The sequence below is a fragment of the Triturus cristatus genome, chromosome 1_2 (assembly GCF_964204655.1).
Source record: "Triturus cristatus chromosome 1_2, aTriCri1.1, whole genome shotgun sequence".
Classification (NCBI taxonomy): Eukaryota; Metazoa; Chordata; class Amphibia; order Caudata; family Salamandridae; genus Triturus; species Triturus cristatus.
The window spans coordinates 1,181,299,503-1,181,318,274 of NC_140580.1; the positions used below are offsets into that span (position 1 = coordinate 1,181,299,503).

Here is an 18,772-nt window from a genome sequence, read left to right on the forward strand (position 1 = left end):
TTGTTAGCTGGCTGCACAGCTGTTTGGTCCTTCTTTTCTTCTTCTGGTCAGGCTGGATCTGTCTTCTTTGTACAGGGCTGCCCCCTGAATACTGTATTTAGGGGGAGTTTTAGGGGTCTTGAGGTCAGTAGCCAATGGCCTACTGACCTTAGGGTGACTACACCTTTGCTGTGCTCACCCCACGTGGGGGATTGAGCACAATCCCTAGTCCTGATTGGGGAGTGCCTGCCATCTGCAAGATGGCGAGCACTGGAAAGTGGGCTACACCTCGCCCCCCACCGGAGGGGTGGAGTTGGCAAAGGTGGGCACACCTCCTGGGCTGGCTAGTTTTTCCTGCCTCTCTTCCCGCCGAAAGGGAGGGGAACAGGAAGGGGGCCTGGTCCTGATAGCAGGAGAGGCTGGGGGCTGCATTACAAAGGCTGCCAGGCCTTTGAAGCTCCCCTGCTACACATGGCTCTTCCTGACCTGGGGGAGGTGTGAACACCTTCGCCCAGGAAAGGCTTTGTTTCAGGGGTTCAGGAAGCATAGGCTCCCACTCTAGGGGTCCAGAAACATGTCTCGTGGTGGCAGGCTGGTGTGCACCAGTCAGGGAACCCACCAGAGGCTGGTGGTTTTTCCAGGGGCATTTCAAAGATGCCCTCTGTGTGCATTTTTCATTAAATCCCACACTGGCATGAGTGTGGGTTTAATGTGCTGAAAAGTTTGATACTAAACTTCTCAGTTTTCAGTGTAGCCATTATGGTGCTGTGGAGTTCGTAATGACAAGCTCCCAGCACCATATACTCTTAATGGCAGCACTGCACTTACAATGTCTAAGAATTGATTTAGACACTGCAGGGGTACAGGGCTCTTGCACCTGTACCCTCACCACTGGCATAGGGCACCCAGCTAGAGGGGTGACTGGTCTATGCCAGGGCAGTGGGTTGTAGGCATGGCACACAGGGATGTGTGCCATGTCGACCCTTCACTTTGTTCTGAACCAAAACATGCAGCCTGTAAAGGTAGTGTGTGTGTGAAAAGGTACAGGGCCTCTAAGAGTGGCACAATAAGTGCTGCAGCCCTTAGAGGTATTCCCTGGTCACAGCGCCCTGGGTACATGTAGTACCATTTACCAGGGGCTGGCCTGTGGCCAGAGATGCCAATTGGGTTAGTTTTGGGGAAAGAACACAGGCCCTGGGAACCTGATTGGCAGGGCCCCAGAGCACATCAAGTCAAAGTGCATTAGTAGTCTGGCAAAAAGTGGGGGGGGTTACTGCAACAGAATCCCACTTTCCTACACAAGGACATGCACCCAATCCATCTGAATCATCTAAGCTGGGACCATTATCACCAGCAAGATGTGATCACGTGCCACAAAGAACTCTGCAATACATCATTCAAGACGATCACATAAGTGCGTGAAGGGTTTATAGGAGATCCAGAATTTCCTATTAATCGAGTTATAGGACAAGAAGCAAAGGAAAAATATGACAAAAGTTAATTCTACCACTTTACATCTCAAAGTTGGCCTAATGGAGTCCCTAAAGGGAAAGCACCTCACCATCCTACAAAGACATGAACGCAAACACGGACTAGATCCAGGAATGTAAGATGGCACCTGAGCATCTTGCTATAAACTACTGACAAGAGTCTGAACTCATACGGCATGAGGAAAAAAACCTCATTTAAGAGAAAATAAACAAAAGGGACCGAGGGAGGAAGCATTGTGAGAAAGTGGCTCGGTATATACTGTTCCCAGAGAGGTACAGGGTGTACAGAGTCCACAGTCCGCAGAGGTTTGGCAGAGGCTAAAGTTAGATATAACCTTACTCTCTAAAGTGGTAGCTTGGTCGAGCAGTAAGGCAGTATCAGAGGACAGTGTAAAGCATTTGTTGCACACACTCAGTCAGCAAATGGTCTCACACACTCAAGAACTGAACTCTAGGCCAGTGGTTTATATAAAAAAAATATATGCTTGTTTTATTTTAGAACCAACAATAGGTATTAAAATATACTTTCTCAGTATGAGATGCTTTATATAAATACTTTTGCAATATGCAAGTGACTTTTGTAGAAAGTTACAAGTGGTTGCAATAGGCAGAACAATTTTAAACTCAATAATGCATTGAGTTCAATGGAAGTTTCAAGTTATTTGCAATAGATTACTTTTAGGATTACTTTTGGAATTCCAGGACTGGATCCTAGATTCAGTCCTGGGTCAGTACTTGGAATCAAGTGATGAAAGTCGACTTAATTACTGTGATGATTTTTAGACAATATTTTGCTATTTTAAAAGTTGACAGAAAATATTTCATAGAAAACAGTCAATGATTCCCTATGCCAGAAAATTCAAGTTGCAGGTATAGTATGTTCTCGTTACTTTTGTAATCCAGTACTGGGTGAATAGACTCAGTACTGGGACCTTTATCCAAAACAGGTAAGTAATTACATTTTCAGAAATTATACGATTTTTAAAGAATATTTAAAGATTGCAGAAATTGACACTTAGAAGACATTTCACAGAAAAACAGTCAATGATTTCCTATGGGAGAAAATTGGGTTACTGGTAAGTACAGTTGTAAGTATTTTTCAGAGTCAGTGCTGGGCACCAAGATCCAGCACTGGGAGCTCACCCAAGAGCAGGTGAGTATTTTAGTTTTCGTTACTCGGCTGATTTTTGGTGATTATTGTAAGTTTTTAAAAGTCCACACTTAGAAGAAATTTCAGGAAAAGCCAGTCAATGTTACCCTATGGAGAAAATTGAGTTATCATGGAGAAAATTGAGTTATCAGTTTAAAAGTAAGTACTCGACTGGCAGAGTTAAGGTTCTGGGCATAGACTCAGGGGTCTCTCAGGGTCAGGTAGGTACAGTTGGTTCACCCTCAGCGGCACAAGGGCGGCCGGGTGCAGAGAGAGTTAGGCCCAATGTTATCCTACGAGAGGTTGGGGGGCCTTGCTTGGTGGCTGCTGACTAGCAGGCCACGCGGCTGTGGGAGCTGGGCTCTGGTCACTTACTCAGGGCAAGTGGGGAAGTAGATAGGTGTAGAGGTTACACTGCCAGGGCCACTCGGGAGGCTGGGTGCAGGGTGCTTTTGAGCCTTCGGGCGCTCAATTGATTTCAATGGGAAATCTCCTGTTTAGAAAAAGACTGCAAGCTCGGGGACGAAGATTCTTCAGGTGCCACCACCACTTTGAGAGGTAAGTTGGGTAGTTGGAGGATAGGTAGGTACCCCGGGCGGGGCACAGGGGGCCACCGGGTGCAGGGGTGCCTTTTGGTGTCGGGAAATCTTACCCTCTGTTGATCGCGGTTGGGGGGGCACCTGGTTCTAAGGCTGCAAGGCTTCTTCAGGAGTGTCGAGGGAGGTCCTTGGGTGCCGGACTTGGGGTCACAGTCGCCGTGGGGTCGTCCTCGTGGTCTTTGTTCACTCCGGCACATGCCAGGCTTGGCGGGTGTAGAGTGGGAAGGGTTCGCGGTTCCGGGCTGCTGCCAGGGATTAAAAGTAGATTTTGAGTAGAACCTCTACTCATGGGAGTCCCAGGGGTTTAGAGTCAAAAGGTAGCCAGGTCCTCCAGCGTTTGTGTGGTTGCTGGCCACAAGAGATGCCGGGTTGGAGCAGGAGCAGGTTCGAGGGTCGACAGGCCGGTAGGGCTGGGGCCAAAGCAGTTGGTGTCTTCCTCTTCTTAGCAGCTGCAGGGCAGGTCTTCTTTCTTCTAGCTCTACTGCGGATTTTGCAATCTGGGGAAGGAAGGTTCATGGTGCCCCTAAATACTAGATTTAGGGGCGTTACAGGTAGGTGAAGGGCAGGGACCAATGGGTACTTGTCCTGGGGTGGGTACACCCCCTATCCTGCCTCTCTCCTGTGGGAGGGGGGCAGTAGCCTAGTCCTGATTGGGTAGGGCTTCCCATCTTCAAGATGGCAAGAGCCCGGGAATGTGCTTCACCTCGCCTCCCCCACCTGAGGGGTGGGGTTGGCAGGCTGGCACATCCCCTGTCCTTATTTGGGGTTTCCGGCCAAGCTTCCCGCCAGAGTGGGGGGTTGCAGTGGCCTGGGGAAGCTCACAGAGGCGGCATGCCTTTGAAGCTTCCCCCTGCTCATCCTGGGGGAGGAGATTTAGCACCTCGCCCAGGATGTGCATTGTTTCAGACCCAGGAGAGCAGGGGCTCTCCTACCCAGGGGTCCAGCAACATGTCTGCTGTGTGGCAGCCTAGGCAGCCTCAGAACAGACGTGGATTGTAGGTTAGGTTTCAGGGGGCATCTCTAAGATGCCCTCTGGGGTGCTTGGTACATTAAATCCCACACTGGCATCAGTGTGGGTTTAATGTGCTGAGATGTTTGATACCAAACTTCTCAGTCTTCAGGGTACCATTTACCAGGGGCTGACATGTGGCCAGGGTTTGCCAATTTGTGTTTTGTGTTTTAGGGAAGGAACATAGGCCCTGGGCACCTGATTGGCAGGAGTCCAGGGCACACTCAGTCAAAGTACATTCAGCAATTCAGAAAAAAGTGGGGGCATACAATGCAAGAAAGATGGCACTTTCTCACAAGCATGCAAAAAACCTGAATGCCTTACATGAATGCTTCTCTACAAGCTTCTGAAACTACAGCCTGGTTTCGAAAGGTAGTAAAGTCCCTTTACAAAGCCTCCAAGCTCACTTCTCTTGGAATTCAGTAGGAAACCATGAGTAGGCATAGGATGGGTTAGGGAGAATGCTCCCAGTAGAAGGGGTCACAGGCCAGATCCCGGAAGCATGTGTCAAAGGCTTGATCCCAGGAGAATTGGTCTAACGTCCTACCTTTATATTTATGCATGAACATCTGTGCACGGTAGAAACCATGCAAGGTCAGAGCTGTGGAAACGAAGGTAGTGGGTGAACGTGCAGGCATGACCATAGCCATATCTGAATTAGGATGAACACCAACCCAGTGTCTTCACGGCACCCATTCCAAAAGTGCCAACTACCCACTCTGCAGAAATTAGCAAGGGTCCTTACCGCCTCAACCTCCCGGTTCATGCCCTCCTTCGCCTGTTTGTTCTCTTTGTCACATTCCTCAAGTTTCTGGCAAATCTCATCAGCTTCCATTCTAGTCTTTTGCACCTGGGAACAAAGAATCAGATAAATTGGTCAACAAATGGGAGACAAGGGCAACAGGACAGGTATGCGAGGGGAGAGGAGACATTTATGTAAAGAGTAGTGAGAGTCAAGGAGAAAGAAAGACATTAAGACTAGAAAGGCCAAGAGCATAAATGCAGAGAAATGTGCAGGAAGAGAGGCGGAGGGTGAAGCGGGCAAAACATCAGGTATCACAAAAATGGGATCGCAGACAAAAATGAACCAGGGAAAAATATTTGAACGAGATGGAAGATTTGCGGAGAGAATGAAGGGAAGCAGGAAGAGGGAATGAGTGAAGAAAGCATAAAGAGAGTGGGTGAATCAGGCAGGAAGAGAGTGGGTGAATCAGGCTGGAAGAGAGTGGGTGAATCAGGCTGGAAGAGAGAGTGGGTGAATCAGGCTGGAAGAGAGTGGGTGAATCAGGCTGGAAGAGAGTGGGTGAATCAGGCTGGAAGAGAGAGTGGGTGAATCAGGCTGGAAGAGAGAGTGGGTGAATCAAGCAGGAAGAGAGTGAGTGAATCAGGAAGGAAGAGAGTGAGTGAATAAAGCAGGAAGAGGGAATGAGTGAAGAAAGCATGAAGAGAGAGAGTGAATAAAGCAGGAAGAGAGTGAGTGAATCTAGCAAGAAGAGAGTGAGTGAATCAGGCAGGAAGAGAGTGAGTGAATCAGGCAGGAAGAGAGTGGGTGAATCAGGCAGGAAGAGAGTGAGTGAATCAAGCAGGAAGAGAGTGAGTGAATCAAGCAGGAAGAGAGTGGGTGCATCAGGCTGGAAGAGAGTGGGTGAATCAAGCAGGAAGAGAGTGGGTGCATCAAGCAGGAAGAGAGTGAGTGAATCAGGCAGGAAGAGAGTGAGTGCATCAGGCAGGAAGAGAGTGAGTGAATCAGGCAGGAAGAGAGTGAGTGAATCAAGCAGGAAGAGAGTGAGTGACTCAAGCAGGAAGAGTGAGTGCATCAGGCAGGAAGAGAGTGAGTGAATCAAGCAGGAAGAGAGTGGGTGCATCAGGCTGGAAGAGAGTGGGTGAATCAAGCAGGAAGAGAGTGGGTGCATCAAGCAGGAAGAGAGTGAGTGAATCAGGCAGGAAGAGAGTGAGTGCATCAGGCAGGAAGAGAGTGAGTGAATCAGGCAGGAAGAGAGTGAGTGAATCAGGCAGGAAGAGAGTGAGTGAATCAGGCAGGAAGAGAGTGAGTGAATCAAGCAGGAAGAGAGTGAGTCAATCAAGCAGGAAGAGAGTGAGTGAATAAAGCAGGAAGAGGGATTGAATAAAGCAGGAAGAGGGATTGAATAAAGCAGGAAGAGGGATTGAGTGAAGGAAGCAGGAAGAGAGTGAGTGAATCAAGCAAGAAGAGAGTGAGTGAATAAAGCAGGAAGAGGGAATGAGTGAAGAAAGCATGAAGAGAGTGGGTGAATCAAGCAGGAAGAGGAATTGAGTGAAGGAAGCAGGAAGAGAGTGAGTGAATCAAGCAGGAAGAGAGTGAGTGAATCAAGCAGGACGAGAGTGAGTGAATCAAGTAGGAAGAGAGTGAGTGAATCAAGTAGGAAGAGAGTGAGTGAATCAAGTAGGAAGAGAGTGAGTGAATCAAGTAGGAAGCGGGATTGAATAAAGCAGGAAGAGGGATTGAGTGAAGGAAGCAGGAAGAGGGATTGAGTGAATCAGGCAGGAGGAGAGTGAGTGAATCAAGCAGGAAGAGGGATTGAGTGAATCAAGCAGGAAGAGAGTGAGTGAATCAAGCAGGAAGAGAGTGAGTGAATCTAGCAAGAAGAGAGTGAGTGAATCAGGCAGGAAGAGAGTGAGTGAATCAAGCAGGAAGAGGGAATGAGTGAAGAACGCATGCAGAGAGTGGGTGAATCAGGCTGGAAGAGAGTGGGTGAATCAGGCTGGAAGAGAGTGGGTGCATCAGGCTGGAAGAGAGTGGGTGCATCAGGCTGGAAGAGAGTGAGTGAATCAAGCAGGAAGAGAGAGTGAATCAAGCAGGAAGAGAGTGAGTGAATCAAGCAGGAAGAGAGAGTGAATCAAGCAGGAAGAGAGTGAGTGAATCAAGCAGGAAGAGAGTGAGTGCATCAGGCAGGAAGAGAGTGAGTGAATCAAGCAGGAAGAGTGAGTTAATCAAGCAGGAAGAGAGTGAGTGAATCAAGCAGGAAGAGAGAGTGAATCAAGCAGGAAGAGAGTGAGTGAATCAGGCAGGAAGAGAGAGTGAATCAGGCAGGACGAGAGTGAGTGAATCAAGCAGGAAGAGAGTGAGTGAATCAAGCAGGAAAAGAGTGAGTGAATCAAGCAGGAAGAGAGAGTGAATCAGGCAGGAAGAGAGAGTGAATCAGGCAGGAAGAGAGTGAGTGAATCAAGCAGGAAGAGAGAGTGAATCAGGCAGGAAGAGAGTGAGTGAATCACGCAGGAAGAGAGTGAATCAGGCAGGACGAGAGTGAGTGAATCAAGCAGGAAGAGAGTGAGTGCATCAGGCAGGAAGAGAGTGAGTGAATCAAGCAGGAAGAGTGAGTGAATCAAGCAGGAAGAGAGTGAGTGAATCAAGCAGGAAGAGAGTGAGTGAATCAAGCAGGAAGAGTGAGTGAATCAAGCAGGAAGAGAGTGAGTGAATCAAGCAGGAAGAGAGAGTGAATCAAGCAGGAAGAGGGATTGAGTGAATCAAGCAGGAAGAGAGTGAGTGAATCAAGCAGGACGAGAGTGAGTGAATCAAGCAGGAAGAGAGTGAGTGAATCAAGCAGGAAGAGAGTGAGTGAATCAAGCAGGAAGAGAGTGAGTGAATCAAGCAGGAAGAGAGTGAGTGAATCAAGCAGGAAGAGAGTGAGTGAATCAAGCAGGAAGAGAGAGTGAATCAGGCAGGAAGAGAGAGTGAATCAAGCAGGAAGAGAGAGTGAATCAGGCAGGAAGAGAGAGTGAATCAAGCAGGAAGAGAGAGTGAATCAAGCAGGAAGAGGGATTGAGTGAATCAAGCAGGAAGAGAGTGAGTGAATCAAGCAGGACGAGAGTGAGTGAATCAAGCAGGAAGAGAGTGAGTGAATCAAGCAGGAAGAGAGTGAGTGAATCAAGCAGGAAGAGAGTGAGTGAATCAAGCAGGAAGAGAGTGAGTGAATCAAGCAGGAAGAGAGTGAGTGAATCAAGCAGGAAGAGAGAGTGAATCAGGCAGGAAGAGAGAGTGAATCAAGCAGGAAGAGAGAGTGAATCAGGCAGGAAGAGAGTGAGTGAATCACGCAGGAAGAGAGAGTGAATCAGGCAGGACGAGAGTGAGTGAATCAAGCAGGAAGAGAGTGAGTGAATCAAGCAGGAAGAGAGTGAGTGAATCAAGCAGGATGCTTTTGGGCAGTGATAAGAAAGGCATTTTACGGCAGTGATTTGGTTTCATACAATGCGGTTCCTGTGCCACTGTATATTACTTCACTGCCATTGTGGCCACACAGCGAAATATAAATGGTGGGACAGACAGCAGGCACATAATGAGGGGGTGAAAAGGCTAAGATTGCGGAACAAGGTTGGGTCAGAGAAAGCAAAACTGAAACGCTATAAAATAAAAGAAATGGAACCTGACATCTGAAATAGAAACTTCTGTACTGCTTTGATAAGCTGGTACACAAAAAATATACCCTTCAACCACAGAGAATGTGGCAAATGCACCCACATACCACTAACCACTATAAGAGGTAAATGCCAGTGGATTCACCCCGTTAGAAGAGGTGGCCTATTGTGCTTTCCCTTTTAGTCCCTCGCTAACATCCGATAACTGAAATCTTTGCCTTCTCCTCATTGATGTGACGTGGTGACATACAGTGCTGTACCTCAGGGTGACCCTTTCTGCTCCATCCACCCCCATAAGGACACAGGCTTGTCTTTTTCAGCCCAGGGCTTCAAGTTGTGGTTCTGCTTCAGCTGACCTGCCTCAGTACAGAACGGTCAGAAACATTTGCCGTGGATAAGCGTTCCCCGGCATGTCCTGGATTAAAAGTGTGCTTGGATCTCCTTCTGTGACGTTATAGCCCTGTTTGAGCATTGAGTTGATGTGGGTTATCTAAGGAGTCTTACTGATTTTGAGCTTCCATCCCCTACGGACACCTAGATTAAGCATCATCTAGATATAGTAAGTTGGTCATCCAGTGGAGGTGCAATAGTATTGTGGCCCTGGGACACCAGTGGTAGGTAGCAGCATCCACAGAGGACACTGCCAGCGCCCAGAGAACAGGCCTCATATGATCTAAGGTCACCTGAATGGAAAATAAACAATTACAGAAAAAGGAAGCTACAGGAAAACGAAACAAGAGAAGGGAAAAGTGCGAGATCTTGGAAGGAAAACCGCAGGAAGGGAGCATGAAGCGAAAAGGCTTATCGAAAGAAGGCAGACAGACTGGGGAGAGCTAAAGGATGGCAAGAAGAGGGTCAGACAGAGTAGGAAAGAAGAAATGGTCATGGTCATTACTAAAGGCAATAGGGGCAGGGAAAAAGAAAGGGGTGTTTTGAAAGACTATGAAATGCATCTGGGTGAAGGGGAGGCGGGGCGACCATATGTAGTGTACTGAGATGTGGGTAGGTTCTCCTCCGATCCTAAGCTGTAACTACCTTGGTACACACAGGAACTTACTAAAAACAAGTGTGTCAAACAAACACAGGAGAAGAAATAGAGAAGATCAAAATACCAGGAGTACCTCAACCTACTGTAAGCACTCTGCTCCAAGCGTCATCATTTCCACAGCTAAAGCCACCTACTACAAGAACACAATGACATGCAATCACCAGAAGCAAAGTCCAACCAACCCCATGCCGAACTCACTCCGACAGATGCAATGCGGTCAACTGTTTCTTCACAGAGAAAATCCGATTTAACATCGCCAGTTCATCACGGTCATCCACACATCACCTCTACCCAGTCGTCACAACACTAACTTACTCGTACCTGACTTTAGAACTTTACAGGAGTACTCTCCTTTCATCAGATTATTTACTATTTAATTGAAAATATACGCCGACTGGGACATATCCTTGGAATTACATTTGAGAATTCGATGAATAATGACTGAATTACTTTTTCTGCTTGTGACGAATTCTCTTTTTATCACATACTACTGAGCTAAATATACATTTCTTTTTGCCCTGAGGAAGTCGTTTGGGCCATTTGCCCTCAGACGAAACACGTGTTGGCTGCAAACATCCTTGGTCTGTGTGTAAAATCCGATTTTCTATGCAAAACCCCTGAGGGGAGATCCTGACAACAGAGATAATAAAGAAGAACACTTCTGATACCCCTGGATTGGACTCTATCTGTGCATAATCACTATTCTCATTTTGGATATTGATGCCCTTTTGCTCGGGAAGAACTCATTGTCTTTGTACTTATCTTTGGTTACTGTTTGTAACCAAGGATCTTGGGATTCAAGTGGCTGTTTTCCCTTCTGTTCCCTGGAGCATTTTGTTTACTTACTTTTCACGTTCACCAATGTTGATTTTGCGCAAATGTAACGTAGCCACGGTTCAAAGTTTTTTGTTCACAACACTAACTTGTTATCCACGCTATCTACCGCATTGACCTCCCCAACATTCTGAATTCACTCAAAGCCACCTCCTACACAAATGACATGCTGCCCACCATCTATCTAGTCCCTACAAGGAGATGCTCTCACTTGCCTGGCAGCCTCAAAGCTGGACAGATCCTCCCCTGCTGCAAAAGCCTGCACTAGATCCAACAGACTTTGCCAACTTCCGTTCTTTAATCCATCTCTCGTTTGTTGGGAAAATCATCATGAAGGCCGTCACCACCTAGCTACAGATGCACCTCGGCAAGAAAATCCTACATCACAACCGTTAATTAGTTCAGACAACACTGCAGTAGTGAAACAGACATGCTCCAAGTAGTGGAAGATGCCCTCTTTCCCAAACGTCCAAAAGAATCCTTGCTGCCTGATGCTGCTCAATCTTTATGCAGCTTTCGACACTGTTGGTCACAGAGCACTGAGCCACACTCTGGAAACTTACATGGACTTTGCTTGCACAAACCTAGAATGCCTTAGACCCTACCTCACCAACTGACAGCAACTCGTTCACATAGTAACAACCAGATGCCAGACTGTCACCAGAAGGGTTCTCACAGGCTCCACTGTAAAAAGAATACACATTGCCTAGGAAAACAGCCTGGTTTGAATGGTCTTGCCTGAAAAAAGGAAAACCTTTTCTCTCAGTGGAAGACTTCAGAGTGTCATTTGATCTCTCATCTTGATGAAGCGACATTCTACTAAACAGAATCCCAGGGACTACCCTTGCTCCTCTGAAAGGCATCCTTCAAGCAGCAGCACGGCTCACCAAAGGCTGAAGAAATCCGAGCACATCACATCACACTCAAGGACCTACACTGGCTCTCCTTGCAAGCCGGGATCATCCTCAAGATCAGCTGCATCCCTTACTACAACCTGTGCACCAGGACTGATTACCAAGCCAACTAATATGCGGGGTCAATGGCTGGAAGAGCTCGACACTGCCAGATTACAAACTAAACACTGCAGGAAAGAGAAAGTGAGCCTTCTCATAATACCCCGCCCCCCAGGATCTGGAGCATCATACTCTCTGACATCAGATCATCCCAACCCTCCTCCAAATTAGGGAGAAACGGCTTCCCCCCTGTACAATGCTTCATTGATAGCAACCTTGGTTCAGCCATTAGAAATTTCAAATCATACATACGTCTGTAGAAGTCGGAGAGAGACAAAGAATGGGTAGTGAGATACAAGTGAGGTTGGGCAGGAAGAATGGAAGAGGAGATTTGTAGAGAGCATGCAGAGGAGTACAGGAAAGCAATATACACCAGCCATCAAAGCAGACTCTGAAGGGCAGCTGTACCTGGCACTTGTAGCTTTCCACCAGACTCTCATATTGCCGCACTGTGGCCTTTAGTTGTTGCACCTCTGCCTGGGCCTGGTTCAGCTTCTCCTCCACGGCACAGGTAGTCGCCTAAACAGAAATACATTGACTTCAGAGTCTACGCTTCCCTCAGCATTCCAAATCAAGACGCTGCAGAGCAGCACAAAAACTCCTGAGCACTGCACCAAAAACCAAAATACATCTGTTCTTGAGAGGAATCTTTGAAATACTCTCTGAAGGTCTAAGTGTGAACGAGGGCTTGCCTCGAGGAGTGAGGAAGTGAATAATCAGCTCCAACTAGAAGAAGAAGGACAAAGTTACTCACCTGGAACACTTGTCGACCAGCACTAAACACCTGCTTGGAATGTCCCTCAAATATCAGACGGGAACGCAAAAGAAGCACCTGAATCCAGGAAAGATACAGTGCTAGAGAAGCAAAATATACTTGTGAACTCCGATCGGAGTCTAAAATGAATAGGTTACTGCTTTATGACCGAGGTGGCGTGATGGGTCCTCACCCCATCGGTCTCTCTCTTTCACCAGGTCATTGCTTTCCTGCTCTTTCAGGGGATTGGTAATGCTATTCGTAAGGACTGAATCAAATGGCAAGCTCCACTTCTCAAGATGCAATGGGATCACCATAGTCTATTTTATACAGATTATGAATAAACAGACTTTAATATCGGGGCTCACCACCTACTGGCCAGCCTCACTGATGTCAGCGTATTCGATTTTGAGACCCATCGAGTCCACGTCTTTGGCTTACTTCTGAGCCAATCAATAACTTCTGCCGACTGCCGCAATAGTCACCAAATAAGGTTGCAGGTTACACCACTGAAAACGCAGATCTAGATGTGGAGCGTTGGCTTCCTCCTACAGAAGAATCGATCTGCAGGTGGATGATCTTGACAACCGACTCCGAGTCCTGGGTCCAGAGCCAGTATTGATTTTTGGAATCAGAGAGCCATCCTTCGGTAGCAATCCCGAAGAGGGTGGTGAATCTGGAGGAGCCACACTGGCCGACGAGCGTGCAGGAGGCTTGCTCAAGATATTTTTTTTTCTCCAAGGAGGCAACATCCCTACAGAACACATTCACTTTTTGTTTTTTACAAATCTTTTTTATTAACAATGCTCGTGAGACCATACAGTACAAAATAGTGCCAAAAGTCCATACTTGGGCATACTACAGAGATCAGCAGTAAAACAATCATGAGCGAACAACAAAGACAATCAGTAACCCCCCATCCAGCCAACCTCTATATGTCCACCCCAGATTCTCTGTATTTCCGCAGGGGCGCCCACACTCTCTTCCATTTTTTTAGCACACCCCCTGCTTTTGTGCGCACTTTCTACGGCCCTTTGGCACCATTCGAGGTGTAGCTTCCATTTCTCCAGTTGCAGGGGTGTCAGCGCCCCCCATCCCGTAGCAATATTATGTTGCGCAATTGCCACAGCCAGGACAAACCATATTTCCATATACCTAGACCAATCAGTGTTGCCTTTAATCATCAGCAAGAGCCACTTCGGCTCCATCGGGACTGTCTCCCCCACCACCCTAGACATGGTATCGGTGACTTTCTTCCAGAAGTGAATTATCTCGGGCCATTCCTATAGGATATGGAGGAAGGTGCCCTCTTGCTGACATCCCCTAACACACTACGCTGACGGAATCCTGCCCCGTGTGTAGGGGTGCGTGCGGGGATAGTAAGTGTGGTGTAGGATCTTTAGTTGCACTAGTCTAAATCTAGCGCGGATTGCGATCTCTCTAGGGCTCTGCAATGATTCCTGCCAGTCCTCATCGTCTATGCTTCCAAGGTCTTTGGCCCAAGCTTCTCGGAGGGTGATTAGGGGGTCAGGTACGTTGTTTATTAGTTTGCGATAGATCGTGGATGATGGTTTCTCTGTGATGGGATCAAGTAACAACCTATCCTCCAGCGGGGAGTATTCCTGAATAGGCGTACCACTATGTATATGTGTTCGTAAGGCATGCAAGATTCGAGTATGATGGTACCTCTGTGACTGGTGAAGGTTAAATTCCCCGTGGAGATACTCGAATGTGTGGGGGGAATCCCCTTTCCATACATTCCCTAAGTAATCGATGCCCATCAGTTTCCACCCCTTGAAGCCAGTTAAAGCAGCTACTTCTCGCAAATGGTCACCCAACCACAGCGGAACAATCACATGTCGTGTTTTCTTACTGCTGTTCAGCGTGTGTTAACATAATTAAAGGTGGGGGTTAAGGGGGAGGCTGGTGTTACTTTATATTCTCATGCACTCACAATCTGCTTCCTGCAAGGGATAAAAAAACACACGGGTGTCATGCAGTGCACAGCCCTGCTGCTCTATGTGCCTGGACACTGTCACTGTGCGGAAAGGACTCTGGCACTGGTGCTGCTGTGGTTCCATTTGTCAGGTAATCTGCTGCTGCCCGTGCAGTGCCCGTTTCTGGGCGCTAGCACGCAATGGCTGTGCGTGAGAAGCTCCTGTTGCAACATACGCTATTTGTTGTGTGAAGGAAGCTTACCTGGTTACCGCCAGCGCTGGGTGTGAAGGAACTTACTATCACATCTAGAAGCTAATCCATGCTCAGGTCTTTGTCCACTTCTCTATGGCTGCTGCAGGGAGGAGGGGGGGGCGTAGTTATGCAAGGGTGGGCTCGGCAACATCAGGCCAATTCAAAGCAAGGGTCCATCATGGTTGATGATGGTGAAGGTAGCTGTAGCTCCCTGCCCCCGACACAGGAGGAGGAAGAACCCTGAGGCCTGTGGAGCATGAACCTGCTGCGAACACATGCATGAGGCACTCTGCTTTGTCACAGGTTGTTACAAGGGCAGTTCAGTGGGAGATGCAAATACAAACAAAGCAGATTTAAAAAAACAATGTTAAGAACCGAAGGGACAGGAAAAAGGAAAATAGAAAAACAGAGGCTGAACCCTCAACACTAACACGCAGCACCCCACCACTTAATGCCTGCTACGAGGGAGTGGAACCATCTTAAGAAATACTGGGAGGCTTCCATTTAGCTTCCTGCACAGAGAACTGGGATCGGTTCACTAGCGATGACAGGAATACTGCTTCCTTGTCAATTGGGTAAAAGTTGTGAGTTTTACATCCCTCAAGCGCACGGAGTCTCCTGGTGATCCAAGAGGCCTCAAAGAGGTGAAATCAAGTCCTTGGCCTTCTCCGTTACCTGCACAGTGGCATGACACAATCCGACCATTGCTCTAGAACAACTTTACCTCTACTAGGTTATGAAACTCTCATCTTGAAAGTTGGCTTTTTCTGCTTTCTCTGCTTGTTGAGCTAAGAGCACTTAACATCAGGGATGGGGTCTTTGCTCTTACTGCAGTTATGCGTTTTACATTTTCTTATTTATTTTATATTTTAGCATTGTCTTCCACAAATCTGAGTGATTCAAAACAGCATCAAATAAACAATTGACATTAGCACTTACTACTGTACACTTAAGGACCTTAGGTGCCAAAAAGCTACATCCCCGACCCTCCACCTACCAAGTCCAAGATAAAGATTGGGTGGGATGTGGCTTACATATTTCAAGCTTCTCCCCATCTAGCGGAAACCCAGCACAGAGGGCAGAATGGGTGGAAGAGCAATACTGACCTTCAATCGATCGTATTCTAGTTTTATGCACTGGTTTTCCTGAGTCAGTCGGTGCATTTTTTCTAAAAGACACTCCTTCTCTTGCCGCGCCTTTTCCTCGATGCACTGCCGTTCCTCTATCAGCTCCTGAACACGGCTGTCCAAAGAAATCAGAGTCTCAAACGTCTACCAGAATCCAAAAGCACCCCCAATTAAGAATGGGGAGCAATGCTACTCAAGTCAGTCAACAAGTCCCCCCCCAACCCTCCACTCCACCAGCAGAACACAATTAATTCTCTCTCACTAATGCATGTCCCTCAAACATTTAAATCAACCCATACCCAACACATAGCCCACGCTGTCAGCTCTAACAGGCTCTACTGCAGTCAGAAGTTATTTATGTTTTACGTGGTGGAAAAGTGAGAGCGGGTGCTGCAAGGTAGAGGTGGAGGAGCCAAAAGGGTGGACAAATGAGATTGTGAGCAGAAAGTAAAGTACTGGCCCGCAGTGCAGAGCAGGAGAGTGCATCTGTAATGAAGATAAAAGGGGTTAGTTACTGTGTAGGTGGGCTGGGGGAGGTGCGAGTGAAGGTGAGGGAATTATCTGAGAGGACTAGTGAAAAAACATTTTCAGAGCTGAATTCTTCATCTCAAACTAACTCTGACCTCGCACGCTCAGGGTTCTCCAAGTCTCTGGGTTATGACAACAAAAAAATAGGAGACAACAGATTTTAGAGCAAGAGGGGTGTCTTAATCTGTTTGGGCTCAAAGGAGTCTACAGTGTGGAAACTGCCCTGGTGGGACAGTGAGGGTTCCTCAACCATCATTCCTACTCAAATAAGGAGCATCAGTATCACAAGTTTCCTTTGATGCATCTAATTCACCCCCCCCCCCCCCCCCCCCCCCTAATACGACAACACCTCTTAGGACTAAGGCACAACCCTTCTTCCACTCAAGTGCTGGAAACAAAGTTCCATCTTCCTTTCCTAGTATAAATCTTCCTACTGAAACAAAGTCCCAACCCTAGCCTTTTAATAACATCTGCTTCTCTAGTAGAAACTTCACTCTTGTGTCCTCGGTCTCCATCCTGTACGCAACGCTCCACCTTCTGAAACAAAGTCCCAACCCTAGCCTTTTAATAACATCTGCTTCTCTAGTAGAAGCTCTACTCTTGTGTCTTCGATCTCCATCCTCTACGCAACGCTTCACCTTCTGAAACAAAGTCCCGACCCTAGCCTTTTAATAACATCTGCTTCTCTACTAGAAGTTCCACTCTTGTGTCTTCGATCTCCATCCTCTACGCAACGCTTCACCTTGAAACAAAGTCCCAACCCTAGCCTTTTAATAACATCTGCTTCTCTAGTAGAAGCTCCACTCTTGTGTCTTCGATCTCCATCCTCTACGCAACGCTCCACCTTCTGAAACAAAGTCCCGACCCTAGCCTTTTAATAACATCTGCTTCTCTACTAGAAGTTCCACTCTTGTGTCTTCGATCTCCATCCTCTACGCAACGCTTCACCTTGAAACAAAGTCCCAACCCTAGCCTTTTAATAACATCTGCTTCTCTAGTAGAAGCTCCACTCTTGTGTCTTCGATCTCCATCCTCTACGCAACGCTCCACCTTCTGAAACAAAGTCCCGACCCTAGCCTTTTAATAACATCTGCTTCTCTACTAGAAGTTCCACTCTTGTGTCTTCGATCTCCATCCTCTACGCAACGCTTCACCTTGAAACAAAGTCCCAACCCTAGCCTTTTAATAACATCTGCTTCTCTAGTAGAAGCTCCACTCTTGTGTCTTCGATCTCCATCCTCTACGCAACGCTCCACCTTCTGAAACAAAGTCCCGACCCTAGCCTTTTAATAACATCTGCTTCTCTAGTAGAAACTTCACTCTTGTGTCCTCGGTCTCCATCCTGTACGCAACGCTCCAGCTTCTGAAACAAAGTCCCAACCCTAGCCTTTTAATAACATCTGCTTCTCTAGTAGAAACTCCACTCTTGTGTCTTCGGTCTCCACTCTAGGCAATGCTCTACCTTCTGAAACAAAGTCCCAACCCTAGCCTTTTAATAACATCTGCTTCTCTAGTAGAAGCTCCACTCTTGTGTCTTCGGTCTCCATCCTGTACGCAACGCTCCACCTTCTGAAACAAAGTCCCAACCCTAGCCTTTTAATAACATCTGCTTCTCTAGTAGAAACTTCACTCTTGTGTCCTCGGTCTCCATCCTGTACGCAACGCTCCACCTTCTGAAACAAAGTCCCAACCCTAGCCTTTTAATAACATCTGCTTCTCTAGTAGAAACTCCACTCTTGTGTCTTCGGTCTCCACTCTAGGCAATGCTCTACCTTCTGAAACAAAGTCCCAACCCTAGCCTTTTAATAGCATCTGCTTCTCTAGAAGAAGCTCCACTCTTGTGTCTTCGGTCTCCATCCTGTACGCAACGCTCCACCTTCTGAAACAAAGTCCCAACCCTAGCCTTTTAATAACATCTGCTTCTCTAGAAGAAGCTCCACTCTTGTGTTTTCAGCCTCCATCCTCTATGCAACGCCTTCACCGTCTAATAAGAATCCACACATTAAAAATGAAGCTCTACAACTCCCCCTCAATATAAGTCAACAGTTATTCTCTACAACCCCCATCCTGATATGGTCCCCCACATCCTTCTTCTCTGGCCAGAGCCCCAATCGTGCCCCCCAGGCTCTGCAGAGAATACGTACATGCTGAGACAGGTGACCTCATCTTCTAGCTGCTTCTTCTCACATTGCAGTTTGTTGACTTTGGCCCTCCAGGTCTCCACACAGGCCAAGGCTTCTTCCAGTTGAGTTTCCTGTAGCCATGAGAGTGAGCCAAGAAAACAGGATCAGATGCAGTACCCTGGAGGAGGCGCTTTAACTCCTCGGCTGCCTAATTGATGCACATATAAATCATAACAATCTGCACTACATAAGCTCTTATGACATGTATACAGAAGTCATTTGCACGAGGTACAACTGCCAAGGGAAGCACAACTCCGATGTTTGTACAAGATCTGTGCAACAAGGCAGGTAAGCGAGAAGATAGTTCAAGGTGGGGTACAAGCTCCTGGCCCTGAAGCTAGATCTAAAGTCATGCTGTTAAACATCACACTAGGGATTGCGGTGGAGTAACATGTCAGGGCCGGGAGAAGAAAGAATGATGGCAATGGTGTGCATAAGCCTTGATCTGTAGCTATAGGACTGGAATGCTCAAGCTC

The 18,772-nt window shown here is 47.3% G+C and overlaps 1 protein-coding gene across 8 annotated transcripts in view; it reads right to left on the bottom strand.

Annotated features, from left to right (window-relative positions):
* Positions 1 to 18,772, bottom strand: part of ODF2 (outer dense fiber of sperm tails 2) — a 433,573-nt gene that overhangs the window by 79,242 nt on the left and 335,559 nt on the right. For all 8 annotated transcript variants that reach the window (XM_085614079.1, XM_085614083.1, XM_085614082.1 and 5 more), the window contains 4 exons: positions 18,258 to 18,367; positions 15,565 to 15,700; positions 11,923 to 12,033; positions 4,973 to 5,077 (listed from right to left, as the gene is read on the bottom strand). In XM_085614079.1, the coding sequence (XP_085470205.1) occupies positions 4,973 to 5,077; positions 11,923 to 12,033; positions 15,565 to 15,700; positions 18,258 to 18,367 (462 nt within the window). The remainder of the gene's footprint in view (positions 1 to 4,972; positions 5,078 to 11,922; positions 12,034 to 15,564; positions 15,701 to 18,257; positions 18,368 to 18,772) is intronic.